The sequence below is a fragment of the Gordionus sp. m RMFG-2023 genome, chromosome 5 (assembly GCF_954871325.1).
Source record: "Gordionus sp. m RMFG-2023 chromosome 5, tfGorSpeb1-WG-v2, whole genome shotgun sequence".
Classification (NCBI taxonomy): domain Eukaryota; kingdom Metazoa; phylum Nematomorpha; class Gordioida; order Chordodea; family Parachordodidae; genus Gordionus; species Gordionus sp. m RMFG-2023.
Window position 1 is genome coordinate 17,394,710 of NC_088779.1, and position 17,114 is coordinate 17,411,823.

General features: G+C 24.2%; 1 protein-coding gene across 1 annotated transcript in view; it reads right to left on the reverse strand.

The window, feature by feature from the left end:
- Nucleotides 1-498: 498 nt before the first annotated feature.
- LOC135930216 (atrial natriuretic peptide receptor 1-like) overlaps nucleotides 499-17,114 on the reverse strand; it is a 39,393-nt gene continuing 22,777 nt past the window's right edge. The window contains exons 6-13 of the mRNA XM_065466996.1: nucleotides 13,229-13,315; nucleotides 4,708-4,882; nucleotides 4,475-4,576; nucleotides 4,330-4,421; nucleotides 4,078-4,282; nucleotides 3,597-3,922; nucleotides 701-798; nucleotides 499-568 (exon numbers count right to left, since the gene is read on the reverse strand). Coding sequence (XP_065323068.1) covers nucleotides 499-568; nucleotides 701-798; nucleotides 3,597-3,922; nucleotides 4,078-4,282; nucleotides 4,330-4,421; nucleotides 4,475-4,576; nucleotides 4,708-4,882; nucleotides 13,229-13,315 — 1,155 coding nt within the window. The remainder of the gene's footprint in view (nucleotides 569-700; nucleotides 799-3,596; nucleotides 3,923-4,077; nucleotides 4,283-4,329; nucleotides 4,422-4,474; nucleotides 4,577-4,707; nucleotides 4,883-13,228; nucleotides 13,316-17,114) is intronic.

Sequence of the window (17,114 nt, forward strand, 5' to 3'; positions counted from 1 at the left end):
GAGGAATGTTAATTAATGTTCCGGAAATAGAAGAATTTTTTTTTATTTGTATTTTTTTTTGGAATTTAATTTAATTTTTTTTAAATACAGTTAATATAAAAAAATTTTTATATAGTTCTTAGCATGCCATATGTATAAGTAATAGTTTTTAATATATATCATTAGTGTTTTTTAAAAATATGTATATAGAATATAAAGGGATATATTGAAAAAATTTAATTTAATTAATTAATTATGTAATCTTCGTTATTTTTTTGTGTAAATTGTTACCCAGATTTTTACATGGAAAGTGAGGACAAGTTGTATTATAGTTTTATTATTTATATTAATATATATTTCATTTGACATGAAAAGAATAAATATATTAAAAAAATTTATTATTAATAATCTCAGAAGTTAGTTTTTTTTTGGCATTTAATTTGTAAATTATATATTTATTGTAGTTTATATATAATAAAATACAAGGATTACTTTATTTAAGTATTTTAGTAATTATTTTTAGTAAGGATCCATAGTCACTTCGTAAAAGTAGCCATAGGCCATCGTATTGGATGTAACATAGTTCAGCCTACATGCATAAAATGTAAAGTATTAGTTGATTCCAAAGGGATACATGGTCTTAATTGTATATATAGTCAAAGCATACATGCAAGACACGCAGCGATTACAGTTATGCCGTCTTCTTACCTAGCCCGAATACCAAACATCCTGTGCTAATTTATCATTATATGATGAATTAAGCCCAGATGGTTTAACTTCTGGGCCTTGGTCTTTAGGTAAATCCTTAATCTGAAACTTCTTGATATAGCCGAGAAAAAAAACAATTAAATATTCAAAATTAACAAATTACATTTTACCAATCGTTATCTCTTCATTATAAAATATATAAATTACCATTTTAATATATAATTATTGTAATTTATGTTTTTTGGGAACTTGTGGTCCCACCTCCGTTTTTACATAATGGTTTTTATAATATTACTAGTTGATAACCCGTCAAGAATGACGAGTATAATAAAATCTTGAACTATTATATGAAATTTTTTTTTAAATACATTTTTTTATAAAAAATAAATGACAAATTTTAGTTATTATTTATTCATTTTATTAAATTTAGCCTAAAATATATAAAATTTTAATTAAAAAATGTAGGGTAGATAATGATAAATTGGTATTGTATGTCATTTCCAGTGTTCAAATATTGTTGTTGAGATAAAATTTTTATACTGGCATATTTTGGGGTGATAATATGAGATAAATGTTTATTTTTCAATTGGCTAAATATAATTTAAATTTATTTGTTAAATCTAAATTATAATAAGTACTTAGGATTAGTGAGGGAGGTTAATTTTCTGGCATGGGAAGATATTGATAAATAGGTATTTTATACTATTTGCAGAGCTCCCATATTGTGTTTGAGATAAAAAAAATTTTACTGCCACATTTTGGGGTGGTAAATAATTTAAATTTATTTATTAAATCTAAATTGTAATGTAAAAATAATTTTATAAAAATTATTAAATTTTACTTTGATTGAATATAAAAACTTACGCTAAAATTAATATGAGATAAATGTTTATTTTACAATTAAATATAATTTAATTTGCTATTTTAAATTTAATAATATTCATTCTTACAATAATTTGAGGTGAGGTTAGTATTCTATTTAAAATAACATAATAAGATCTAAATTATATAAATTAATTGAAAAATAATAACATATATAAGAAAGATTATATTACAAAATTTAATAAAGAAGGTGGCTGAGTGGAAGAACGTTTGCCTTTAAATCGTTAAGTCATAGGTTCGAATCCCGTGATGTACAAAAAATTTTCTTAAAATTTAACATTAGAGATATGGTCTTCATCGATTTATTTAACGTTAAGAGGATAGGATTGATAGAAAAAATAAAAATTAACATTAAGATGATAGTTGATAGGAAAAATAAAAATTAACATTAAGATTATAATATATATAGATATTATAGTTTGATTGGAATATGTTTATGTCTATTATAAATAAATAAATAAATTTACCATTAAAAATAAAAACAAAAGTAACTAATATTACTGTTCATTTCTTATTTAAAAATATGCCCGTCCTTAAAAAAGAGAATCTAAATATAGATTTACAATTTTAGATGTAGATATCTTATTAAATATTTGCTAAATATCTTTGATACAAGATTTTTGTTAAATAAATTAGATACAAGATATTTATATAAAAATATATCTATTCCTTCTGCACAATAAAGTCGATTCTAAATTTTGACATTTTTATAATTTACCGGTATTAAATGAATCAAGATGATAATTTTGTTTGACTATGATCTATGCACAATGATATGTAAATTTAATATTATAATTATGACTAAAATATTTCATCCGATTTTAATAAACCATTTAATATACATTGTTTCCAAAACGTTGTTATTTTTGAATTTGGGTAATATATACTAACGACATTATGTTTACATCAATGGGCTATTTTCAACTAAATTTGAGCTGGATTTTTTTAAATTTAAACTGATTTTACTATAAATGTATTCCAACATGTTTCTATGAATTTTAAACAATTTTGCCGTCAACTTTTGTCAATTAAAATTTATATAAAAAATCAAAGAAAAAAACTATAAATTAAATTACGTTCAAAGGTTCATCATTAAATTTTCTAAAAAAAACTATTATGGCGAAGGGCATTTTGAAATGTTCGACAGTGAAATAAATAAACAAATATATCTTTTATTTAAATATGGTTATTAATATATAATACATATGGACAGGTATTGAATTATTCAATTTGCATACAAGTAGTGTTGTTAAAAAGCCCACCTTTTTGCCACCTAGATAAATCTCCAGGTGCAAAATATGATTTTGGCTAAAACCTTAATCGGGTCGTTTTTAAAAGACCCAAATCGGGCTTTTTAACAACCTTACATACAAGTAGAACAATAAAGTTTGGTCAAAACATGAAATAATAAATTTTTAAGAAAGAAAAACAACAAAATTAATGCAAGAAACCACCAATATGAAATAAGTGAATATTATATCAACAATTCTTTGTCAAGAAAATAGAAAAGATACAAGATTCTTTTGAAAATAAAGTATATTAGATTCAGATATAAGTATCTTTATAAATAATTTTTAAAAAATACAAAGCAAAAGATAGATAAGAAACATTTAGCTTAGAAAGTATTCATGGTATTACCCATCTCTGAGACCAGGTTATAACCAACACGAAAACAGGAATCCCAATATATATTTTTGCTAAATAAACTTTCATTAAGATTTGTATAACAAACTTCCCATCAATATACTCCCTAAACATAATTATAATGATTCTAATGCTTATATAATCTATTTGTAATTCTATAGATATTGTAAAAAATATTTGACAAACAAATTTTTTCAAGTTTTATTGATATAAATTGACTTTACTTTTCAAGCTTTACAGAATATTAAATGATACTTTCATATATTTTTTTACTGCGGTTTTTTACTTAATAGATCGATTCGATGACTTATTATTATTATCATATCATTGAAATAAAATTATAATGAATGACTTGGAACATTTAAATAATTATTCCTTATCACAGTAAATTCGGAAGATGTTGGTCGAAAGTTTTCGTTTTTTATGTTTTTCGATTCCTCACCAGATGGAATTAACATTTTAATATTATTTTCATTTAAGCTTTTTACACTTCTCCCTTTGCACTGAAGTTCGGACTTGTGTCTAATCTTTTCATTTGAGTTTAATATAAAATCAGTACTTTTAGCAAACAAATCTTCATGAAGTTTTAATATGCTTGAAATTAAGAAATTTCTTGTGTTCTTTTTTGGAACACCATTGTCTGGCATAATCAGAGGGGTAGATGGCGAATTAATATCCAAATTTTCATCTTTACTCTCATCTATAGAGCCTTAAATTTATATATTTAAAAGATAATTAAAATGGAACCTTAAAATTATATCAGTCTTAATTCTCATTTTTATTTTTTAAAAAATATTAAATCATCATATATTTTTTTTAAAGTGAAGAAGGAAGCTATTAACAAAACAAAAAACATAATTAAACTTGAATCGGTATCAAATTTAGTAATTGATTCGGATAATCCTCTCCTTCCCCTTTTCCTCGAAGTTCTTCTATAAGGTGAGCTTAATGAGTGAGTGGGTCGTTCATCATTTTGAAGGTTTTTAATAGCAGAAATATTATAAATAATATAAGAATTTTGTTGGTCTTTTTCCCCTGAAAGCCAATATGTTTCAATTATTCTTTTATCCTGAAATTTAGGGGAAAACTTTTAAAATTAATTTGTTAAGATATTACTTTCATTTCTATCGGCCCTCTAGCTTCAAACTCAAATCTTCCAAATTGTTCTAAGATTTCTTTGGTGTTAGAACTGATATGAATTTTTAGGGCTATAGATTTATATATGATTATTTAAAATAGATAATTTATTAAAGAAAATAACCACCTTCCCCGCTGGACTCCATGCACGATGCTGCGTTTACAGTGTGTCCAAACAGGCAATATCTAGGCATTTTTAAACCAACAACCCCTGCCGCTACTGGACCTAAAATGAGGTACGATTTAAATAAATAATGTCATAAATAAAAATTCAATATAACATTTGTGAATTATATTAAATTTTTATAAGTTTCTTCGCCTGAATTATATTAAATTTTTATAAGTTTCTCCGCCTACCTGAATGAATCCCGATTCTTAATTTAAGTTGCATATTAGGTTTGTGCCTTATTTTGAATGATTTTATGGCATGCAATAAAGCAAGAGACATTCGTGATATTTCTCGCGCATGATTATTTTGATTTAAGATGGGCGCACCCGATACCACCATGTAAGCATCGCCAATGGTTTCCACCTAAAAAAATAGCATATAAATATATCAAAAATTTGCTATATGGCTAAAGTGTAATATGGATCTATAAATATAAAACATGTATATAGCATATCATTATTTATTAATCATCTAAGAATTTTATTATTACTCTTATACAATTCTAACTTTTCGAATAAATATATTTTTATTCATATTTGTACAGTTAGAATCGAATAACGAATCGAATATCGTAATAATTTTCGATATAAAAAAAAGAAACTTCTACTAATATTAATAACCCATTAACGGTGCATATCTATATCTACACCACCTCCTATATATCATTTTAAAACAAAGTTGTTATTTTAAAATATAATTTAAAAAAGTTTTATATGGTTCAGACATTCTATTTTAATACTAGGAAAAATATATTTCAAAAAAAAAATTTATGCACTTGAGAAACCTTCTAACATTGTAAAAATTTTAAATTATCTTATTTTCTTGATTTTCAGTGCCGATACAATCCATAAAATCAGTTAGTGTTTTAAAAACATATATTTTTTAAATATATTTTAAAATTAATTTTGATTTTTATATTACTAGAGGCTAATATATTAATTTATTGATAATATCAAAATACGCATTAATTAAGTAAATATTAATAGAATTTAGAGATTTTAAGAAATTTTTGGAATTCTTGTAAAAAAATTAATATTTTATAAATATTATTTAAAGTTTATTAAATTTAAGATTAATATTTTAGATTGAGAAATTGTTTTAATCAAAATTATACCTAAAACGAATTATTTATTATTCGATAGATTCGATTTGATTCGATTCGATTCGATTTGATTCGATTCGATTCGTATTTTACGAATACGAATAACACAATTATTCGATTCGAAAATTCGAATCGAATTCGAATAAGGAAAATATATTATTCGTCGAATAATTTTTTATCTATTATTCGATCGAATTATTCGAGATTATTCGACTAAAATAATTTATAGTATTAATATATATTGGAAAATAATCATATATAAATCATATATTATTATTAAGAATTATTTGAAATTATTTCAATTTAATAAAATCTCCTAGTGGAATAATGAAAATTGCGCCAAATTTTGAAACTCCATTTTAATTTATCTCATAATAGACCATTACTTTAGAAATTTCTTTTATGATAGAGATGGACGAAGAAGGTAATTTATATAACACATAACATATACAATTATAATAAACTGTTAATCCCATCACATCAAGAATGACTGGCAAACCTAAACAATCCGAAAAACTTTAGAAAAATTGGCTGTTGTCAGATTTATCTTCTACATTATAGATATGAATATTATATTGATTTTTCCACATTGTATATAAATATATTATATATGTATAAAATTTATTTATCTTTATCCTTAGTTAAATTTTACAAAATAAATTTTATAATAGATCTTTTTTAATTCATGGTAAATAAAATTTTCGAATCGAATCGAATAATCATTTTATTATTCATACGAATACGAATAATAAATTATTCGATTCGATTCGTATTTTTGTAGGTATAATCAAAATAAATATGCAATAATTAATAAGAACCAAAAACTATCCTATAACCAATGACCTACCTCTATCTTTAAAAATATCATTCAAAATCATATTATTCTTGGTTTATGATTCTGAAATTATCAGATTATAAGGTCCAAACTTTTCTAAAATTCTAGATTTTCTAAAAGAGAAAGTTTCAAATTATTTTTTGTTAATATTCCTTTGTAAAAATTAAAATACTAAATATTTTTCAAATCTTTTTTTAGCTAATCATGACCTAATTATCTTTATTAGGCTTAAATTTCCAGTTTTATAAATTAATAGCTTAAATTATAATTGGAGAGGACTAACGTTCCCATGTACTCAACGTGACTCGGTTCCTCCTAATCAATTTTTTTTACAAATTATATTAAAATAATCTGATAATGAATTAAAAAATATTTTATTATTCATATTTAATTTTTAAAAGTTTGTAACGGCACAGAGTCATGTTTTATAATATAGCTTCTTATGAGTTTCAATTAAATACCCTTATCAAGTTAGATACTATTTTTGTTCTCCCCCCTCCTCCTCATGACCTATAAGATCCGAGGAGTTATTATTTATATATTTATTTTCTATTGTATTAATTCTATTTTGTTTAAAAAAAGAGATCAATAATACTCACAATTGAGCAGAAGTGTTTCGTGTTTTTCCCTAAAAAACGTTATTTTAAAATTAAGTGACATTTTTTGAAAGAAACGATGAAAGACAAAACTATTTTGCGTTTTTAATATTTTTAATAATGTTTAGACTCTATTTAATAAATTATTTATGTGTGTTAAAATGAAACAACGAGTATAAATCAATTATTATATTAAAAAAAATTTTTTACAATATTGTTTAATTATTTATATAATACATTTATTTAGCCACTATTGGAGAATTAAGATTATTATCAGTTTACTTTGAGCCATCTAGTGATGATAATCAAAGTAAGAAAGATGTTAAAGATAATTAAAAATATCCAAAAGAATATTTTGAACTTTTTTTATCATAATTATGCACAGTAAGTTGGTAAGTTAGTAAGTTAGTTTGAGAATGAGAGATAATGTGGGTAATAATGTATAGCTTTGAACGTTATTGTTAGTAATAATGTATAGCTTTTGAACGTTATTGAATTTATCCTTATAAACAAAATAATTTGCTGTTTTTGAGTAACGATTGGCCTAATCGGTTCAGTGCGTGCATTGCAATTTGATAGTTTTGGGTTTGAATCTAGCAAGGACATTTTGTTTCAAAAGCCAATTAGGTGATTTCGTCCTTAAGGTAATGATATATAGAATATCGGAAGCTACCACGTGATTCCGTTAATATATATATTTAAAAAATAAGTCAATCTTATTGCATTTTAATAAAATTACAGGGCCTCCAAAATTTAATTTCCCTGGAATTTTACATAACTAGGTAGGTAGTTCCTTAAAAAAACATCTAGAAACAGATGCAGATTCTTTATAAATAAATCTATCTTAGATACAAATTCAAGTATTTTATTAAAAATATCAAAATGATATAAGATATATGGTACATGTATCTTCTTTAGATAAATAAAAATATCTTAGATACAAGATACTTTCTAAAAATTTAACTATCGATGAGAAAAGGTCAAGATAATCCAGTGCACAAAAAAATAATATTATCGCTTCCCACCGATCTGTATTTGACCCAACAATACGAGAAGTGGAGAGAAAACCAGTCAATAAAAATATATAGATAAATGCCATAATATTTATGTTAAATGTTTCAACCAGTTGAAATATAAATTATAAATGAATTAAATTCTATGGTTAATTTCTCCTCCAAATTGTTTATTCAAAATTATCTAAAACAGGGTTGTGCAATTGACCGGTCAAATAGGATTCGGTTACTGACCGATATTTGACCGTTCAAATATGGTCAAATACGATCAGATATAGTCAAATTTAAATAAATGTTTTTTTAAGACAACATTAACTTTATTTTATAAAAATGAATGTAATATAAATTACATAGGCGTAGCCAGGATTTTCATAAAGGTGTGGGGGGGGGGGATTAAAAAATTACTGAGGGCTTCGCCCCCAGACCCCCTTTTAAGCGGGCATTCGGCCGGGTTACTTTAGTCTATATATAGTCATAAAATATTTTTACAAATTTTAATAAAAAAAATAAGCCTGGAACAAATATGAAATAAATTTTTATTAGTTTATATAAAATAAAAATATAATAAATTACTTGTATTGTATATACCTTAATATAAAAGCATGGTAATAATTTATTCCAAACAATTATAAGAAATTTATTAAAAAGTAAGTAGACATATAGTTGATTTACTCTATTATATAGAATTAGTTATAAAATATTAGGTAAAATTCCACTTTTACAGACATATTTGACAGTTAGAGAATATATTACAGTTAATAATTTAACAAATTTTACTAATCAATGCTCATGTTATTAAATATAGCAACAATTTGCATTCAATTATTTAACGCCATCTATTAATTTTGTAAAAATGATATTTAAATTTAATCTTCGTATTATTCATCCCACAATGTCTTTAAAAGATATTTTCTGATGTCCTTATCAATATTTTATAGTTTTCTGTAAAATGTATAATTCGCTATATTGGTAAAAATTACTTGATTGTCATTTGATAATTAGATATACTATAAATCTACGACATATAATATTCCACTGTATGTATTGTGCTTTAATATTTTTTTAATTTATGATATAATTTTATTAATAGTTTTATAATTATATTTTACTTTTATTAAGAAAAATAAATTAAAATTACTCACTTTATAAAAAATTATATTTGATATATTATATTATTTAGTAATTTTATGGATCTATTATTAATAATTATAATACATTTCACTTCTGTCTTAAGACTTATCTTTGGCTTATATTCCATTTATTAAAAAACATTTTTGGTTCATTTTATATATTTATAAATTTATTTTCCCAAAAATTTATAAATTATGATGAATAGTTTTATAAAAAAATATCAACTTTTACATTCTTTCTTTTAAATTATTATTTAAGATATATGCATACATATTTGAGGGTCAGGGAGTGGGGGGAGGACTAAGAGGGATATTTTTTATTAGCTAAAAATGATATTTACAAAAAGTGATAAATTTCTGAAGGGGGGGGATTTCCCCTTGCCACCCCCTTGGCTACGCCTATGATAAAATAATTTCCCCTTGCCACCCCCCTTGGCTACGCCTATGATAAAATATATATTTTAATTTCTATAATTAATGTTTCGCTGTCCATGTTAGAGTCGTGTTCTGATTTATATTCAGTATTATCTTATCTTTAATATTTTTAATCAATCTTATGTTATGATCCCTTACAAATTTTTTGGTTGTCGAGATTTTCAGTCCATTTCTTTTCTTCGTATGAATATTACTTCAAACAAATTTCTTTCTGAAAAAGAAATATAACTAGAAATTGTTAATAAGATAACATATTAGACACATCTCTTAATGTTCAAGGTGGGCAAAGCCCATTCCAATAACCTGAGGCCGAAATCTGATTTTTTTAAAGAAAGTTACTGCAATCCACATATTTTGGCTATTAAATATACCACCGCTTTTTACTTCTAAAATTTATGATATCACTTAAAATATCTTGATTATCATCACCTTAAAATGCCTAATTCATGTATTATATCACATGCTTCATGAAACTTACTATTAGTAAAATGCTCCCCTTATATTGAGAATCCAATAAATAATCAATAGTGTGAGCACATGTATTTGGATTGTTTTCTCATTTTAAAACTTATCTTTAATTTTTTTCTTCAGATGTAGAAATTATAAAATCATAGCGTGCTTGAATTATGTGTTTTCAAAATTAAGCATCTCGTTTTTTTTACGTGGGCCAATACATTTATTCCTTTGCACGTACAACAATAAGATAGCTAAATGTTAAAGAATAGTTAAAAATTATCGATTTTTCGTTCAAATATTTCTTCATTATATTATTGATAATTTCTTTCGAAATAATATTCGTTCTTCAACAGCTGCTTTCAGAACTTTTTTGCATATTTGTATTTGTTCCTTACATTTTATTGGCGATGTCCATCTTTGAATAATTGTACAAAATGTAATATAAATTGGCAATTAATAATTTTCTCAAATCATGCTTAGGAAAATTATTATATAGATCCAATTAAATTAATAATGAGAAAAATTCTTATTTTTATATTTTAAAATGAAATTCTAATATTTTATTATGAAAATTTTATAATTTAATATAAAATTATAATATTAGTTAAATCAATTTATTCGCCAATAACATTTTTGACCATATTTGACCAGAAATATTTCTTCCGTCAGCCCTGATCTAAAACACTAAATAGGCATCATTATAAAATAATTTTTATTCATTAACAAATTAAAGTTACCCAAATTTACTGTGCCTAAAGGGCAGTCCAAAAGGTTGGACAATTAAATAAAAATAAATATGTTTTATTTCACCCTATATATAAGATGATGATTGTTTTAATACAATGATTAATATAAATATAAACAAGAACATTTGAATTATCTAATTTGCCCATAATAGTAAAGTTGGAAGCTATTATAATGATCATTAAAATATAAAGATAAGAAAGAAAAATAGCAAATTTTATGCAAAATTCACATAAAAAAAATGTTATAATTGAATATCGAATTTTTGAAACAAAAATTTAAAAATGTGACTGAATCTGTAAGAAAATTAAATGATACAAAATTCTCATGATTATAAAGTATCTTGGATGCGATTATAAGTATCTTATTTAAAATTTCAGAAAGATAAAGAGAAGACTTGTATCCTGTTTCTGAAATTAAAGTATTTGAAGACTGCCAAATTCTGATTTTCAATTTAATATTATTCGAATAATTAAAATTTAAAATATAAATAAATTTGCTCTTCTTAACACGTTTAATTTTCCAAAGTTCAGATAAAAGACAATAATTTCTAAAAAAATAAGAGATCTTAAATCAATAAGATTCATTTTTTGGTAAGTCACTGAAACTAGAGGAAATTTTTAATATTATTTTTTTTTAATTTATTTTAATTTTTAATATTTTATTTTTTAAAAAATAATAAATATTAAATATATTTTAAGTGAAATCACAATTCTTTAATTTTACTACATTAAAAATGGAGTATTTAAAATTTTTGAAAAGGCGTATGCTATATTGGATACTACTAAGTTAGGGCAAATACTAGATAATTAATCAATTTATTTGACAAACATATTATATAAACAATGATAATATATATATATATAATTTTAAGGACACATATATATAAATGAGAGATTTTCTTCCAGTTTAGGGGATGCTCGCCTAAGGACCCCACCACAAACGCTCAATACTTTGAGTATGGGTCAATATATCTTTTGGCTCTATAAAGTTTCTGCTGTGATTGACCGAGTATTGATCATATCCATTTTCATTAAGATTGATTAAGATTTATCAATATTTGATTTACTCCTTCCATTTGTCCGTCATCTATAAGATGCTGAATTTTTCTCCATTTTCATGCTATTATAACAACACCCTTTAAAAAAGCCATTGTTCTTTCTTGTATATGAAATTATGATCTCGGTAAAATTTATCATAAAAGGGAAAAAAACATATTTGTTAGATTTAAAAAAATCATAAGTTAAATTAATATTTATTAATTAAAAAATCTTTAACCAATACCGCAATTTTTAAATATTGAAAATTACGCGAATTCAACGAAAAAATATGCAATTCTTAAAACTTTTGAGTAATGAAACTATGAATTATTATTACATCAAAAAATCGCATATTTATTATTTTTTAATAAAAAAATATTAAAAATAAATAAATAATATTAAAAATTTCCCTATTAGTGATTTACCCATTTTTCTTATTTACACCATAATTAAGAAAAACAGCAAAAAATATGAAACATAAATATATAATTAAAATTAAAAAAATATTTAAAATAAACAAAAAGATAACACAAAAAAATTAGATAAAAACATTATAAGATTAAAATTTTTACTTAGTAAAATTGTCTCTGATTTTTTAAAAAATTAGTAAAAATTCTTATAGCTTTCATTATTTTTAATCCTCAATAAGTAAGGAAAAAATTCTAAGTATCTATTATAATAATCCTCAAAAAACATCAATCATATTTATAGTATTCTTTTAAAATTGTCCAATGATATCACAGCAGTTTTTAGCCAATAGTAATTCCCATGTGATTTGTAATATAGCGAATTTCTTCAATCTATTGCTGAGTTTAGCTGATAGCAATTACAAATTTAAATATATAGATGTGATGATGGCACTTTCAGAAATATAGTTTATATTAAAGTAAAATTTTAATTATTTTAGAGTTAGAAAATCAAACATTTTAGATTGCACATATTTTGAGAAACATGGATTCCCCAACTGCCTTGGATCATTATGGTAAGCACATAAAGATCAAAAGTCCTGCAAAATCTGCCATTTTTTTCAATTATAGATCTTTTAAATCTATTGCTTGGTTTAGCTAATAGCAATTACAAATTTATATATACAGATGTGATGGTGGCACTTTCAGAAATAGTAGTTTATATTATAGTAAATTTTTAATTATTTTAGAGTTAGAAAATCAAACATTTTATATTTTGAAAAACATGGATTTCCAAACTGCCATGGCTCATTAGATGGTAAACACATAAAAATAAATAGTCCTGCAAAATTAGATCTTTTTCTAGTTCTCACTTTTAATTAATTTAATTTTAAATATAAATGTATTTTTGTTTTTACTTGATATATCCTTTTATTTAATTTTTCAACACACCTGTTTTTTTACTTGATATATTTTTACTTGATTCTTCCTTTCTTTATTTATTTTTCTTACACACAAAAATATAATTTTCCACACAAAAAAAATGATAATTTATTTTTTTGTTCTTTGCTCTTTATATATACGTTGCGCCAAAAAAAAATATATAAAAAAACATAAAAACCTCAAAACAACAAAATAATATTATCTAAAATAAAATAATATAATTAATCTACACTAAACCATAAAATAATACTATCTAAAATAAATAAAATAACAAATCTACTCGAAACCATAAAATAATATTACAATCAATAAATTATCCAAATACGTCAGATCTTTTAAATCAATTGATATATTTTAATTAGGTAATGCAAAAGTAAATATTTGCATCTCTCTTATCTTTTCTGAAAATTTGGCCTTTCTACATACATTCCATAGTGTTGTATATTTTCTCATAACTTCATAATTGTAGAATGTATGTTATTCATAACTTAATATAACATTTTTGATTAAATGTATAACCTTTTTGTTTTACTTATATATAATTTGACTATGATTAAAGTTAACCTCCTATTATTTGTTAACTTAGAAAAACTTTTTATTTTTTCTATTATAATTTAATAACAATGTCTTAAATTTAATTTTATATTTTGTAACTAAGTAATAAATCATTTGGAAGGGTGGTGGTTTGATTAAAATTTAAATTAGGATAAACATATTTTCAGCATGATACTTTAATATGTATTCATGAATTTCTATAAATACCAGGAGCAGGAGCTAACCAGTAGAATGATAGGTAAATCAGATATTTCCCCTTCATTTGATTATAATTTTGCAAAATTTTTCCAATAATATAAAATGGCAAAAAAAAATATACATATTAGAAAGATTTCCCTTACATCAGGCCTATTTTTCTGGATCTAAGGGGAAAAAAATTATTCTAGGTTTTCCTGGGCTTGGGAGATATTTTTCAAAATTAATATGGACTTGGACATAGCTTGAGAAACATTTTTCAAAATTAATATAATAGATTCCTGAAATTTTTTTAATTTTAAATATGGGCTAGGCCTGAAGGCCTGATCAAAAACCAAGGCCCATGTAACTTTCATATTCTGATGGTATTTTTAAATGCATTGTGACTTTTTATATATTTATTTCAGTTTGAAAATTTAAGTGCGTGGACATGGCTTGGGAATTTTTTTAATATCAGGCATAAGTGTAATATTTAACACAGAATATTTATATGGCCCTCAGGCAAAAGCTAATTTAAATATATTTTCATTCAAAAAAATAGTATTCACTCTTAGTCTTAATGGGTTGACCTTGGTTGGGGTGAGCTTAGTTAAAATAGACTAAAAAAAGATATGGTTTATAGAGATTTACCTATCTTCAGGTTTGGGAAAATTTTTGAAAACTACTATGGGTTGGCCAGGCTTGGGGAAAATTTTTCAAAATTATTATGAGCTTGGAGGCTTGAGAATTTTTTTATTATTAACTATGGGTCAGACAATGGCCTAAAACAAATTTTTTTGCAGGCCTAGGTTCGGCCTGATCAAAAAACCAAGGCCCATGAAAATCTGATTTTGATTGTATTTTTAAATTCATTATGATTATTTAAATGCTTTATTTCAGTTCTCAACTACCAAAATTATTATGATCTTTCATTGGGCTTGGAAGAATTTTTTAAAATTATTATGGCTTTGTACTTTGCCTGGGAATTTTTTAAAAATTAAATATTAGGTATAAGTGATCAGTAATATTATAACAAATAATATTGGTATTATCAAGTAAAAGCTTTAAATTTATTTTTACTCAAACCATAGTAATTATACTTAGTTTTAATGGATTGAACCTGGCCTGAAGGTAGATGGGGGGTAAAAAGAATAAAAATTGGAAGAAAATTCGGTATTTTTACTTTCATGAAGCCCATCTTTAAAATTTTCAAAATTTATGTTGTAAGGTGAAGGATAATTTATGTTGGAGGTTGAAGGATAATTTTGTTGGGGTAAAAAACTGAATACCCCCTCTATACTTATTATCATGATCAAAGGAGATCAGAAAGAAATTGTTTAGTTTTTTTTCACATATAAATTGCATTTAAGCCAACTCACATTTCGCGTTTATGATTTCAGAATTTATGCGGGTAAATTATTATTAAATGTATTGTTTTTCTATTAATCATTGGTTTCGTAATATATTTATTATTTCGCGGCAATCTCTCGCCACAATGACAGTTCAGCTAATAGAGGTAAAAGCTATAATAAGTTCGCTATAAAAATTTAATAAGAAATATTCGAGATTTAAGTTCGAGATATCAAATATGCGATAATATAATGTATATGTCGTTATTTTTAAAGGAATCAGAACTATTCTGGATCATCACGGGTTTTAAAGGGATCCCTTTAAGAATTCAATTTTTAAAGGATAAATAACTATATGGTATTATCACGTCATGATAATGCGCGTTTTGCTTTATTTTTTAAAAATAAATTGTTATTTATTTATTTTCAATGTTTTTTTTGATATGTCCAATATAGGGTATCAATCGATAACTAATCAAAAGATCCATCTGGAGGTCAATCTCTCCCCCTTAATGGGCGAGTCCGGTCTGGGGGGTCAGGAATATTTTTATCAAAATAAAATATCGATAAGGGTATCTAATTTTATTATCTTTTGACTGAATGTCTCCATTCTTGGTCTTGATGGGTATGACTAGGTCTGGGGGGTAAATGAAGGGGAGGGGGTGATAATTTTTTTGATATGGGTAGTAACTAAAATATTTTTTTATTGTAATAATAATAATAATCACACATACCTGGCGTGTTTAGGTGGGTCAGGAATATTTATAACAACACAAAATATCGATAAGGTATCAAATAAAAGCTAATTTAAATATCTTTTGATTGAAATTATTCTTTTATTGTCTTGATGGGTATGACTTGTTCTGGAGGGTGGATAGAGGGGGGGGGGCATAAAAGGTAATTAAGATATTATTTTATTGTAAATATAATAATCACTCATAGAGGGCGGGTCCGTATCATTTTACAATATTGAATATATTCTTTCGGAGAGAACGAAATATAAAATTGGCAACACAATATTATGGAAAGATAAAAATACTACAAACTCTATAGGCAATAGCATCGAAAATATTTTAGCTAGACTGCCATCGTTTATTGCATATTTATTAAATAGAAATAAGCAAGATAATGTTTACAAAAATTAAATTAAAAAAATAAAATTTTCTAATGGGGATCACGTACTGATCCCAATAAATAAAAATGATAGATCAAATCGATGCCCCAAAAATATAAAAGCCGAAATTATCCAAATGGAGGCGAGAAATTATGGGTTGAAACTAATGTGGGAAAAATTGATTCCTCATTTTTAAAAACGAATGTTCATAAATCAATAAAATTTAACAATTTGACCATTCCTAATAAGACCATCTCCATAATAACAGCATCAAGAAGTGCATCTTCTTATGGTAATTGTAAATTAATTTGCAATTGCCAAAAATGTTGCACAATAAGAGATGCCAATGATTTAAAAATGGCATTAATTCTTCCATAAAATGTCACTTAAATATTATTTGTGTAAATTATAAATAATTGTTCAAAATTATATTTTAAATTTCAATTATCAAAATCATTAAAATATGTGTTGATTATATGGCTTGAAAAAAATATAATAATAGAGATGATTAGCTTATAAAGAAGTGTAATAATTTATAACAGCAATAAGAAAAATTTATATTGTCATTTTAAAATTTGTGAATCGTTAGTTTCAAATATAGTCAAAATTTTGAGATTTAAAAATATTACAAATTAGATTAAGTTGTTAGCAAATAATTTTATCATTAGGCTACAATGAGTTTTTAAAAAGCACTGACTATATT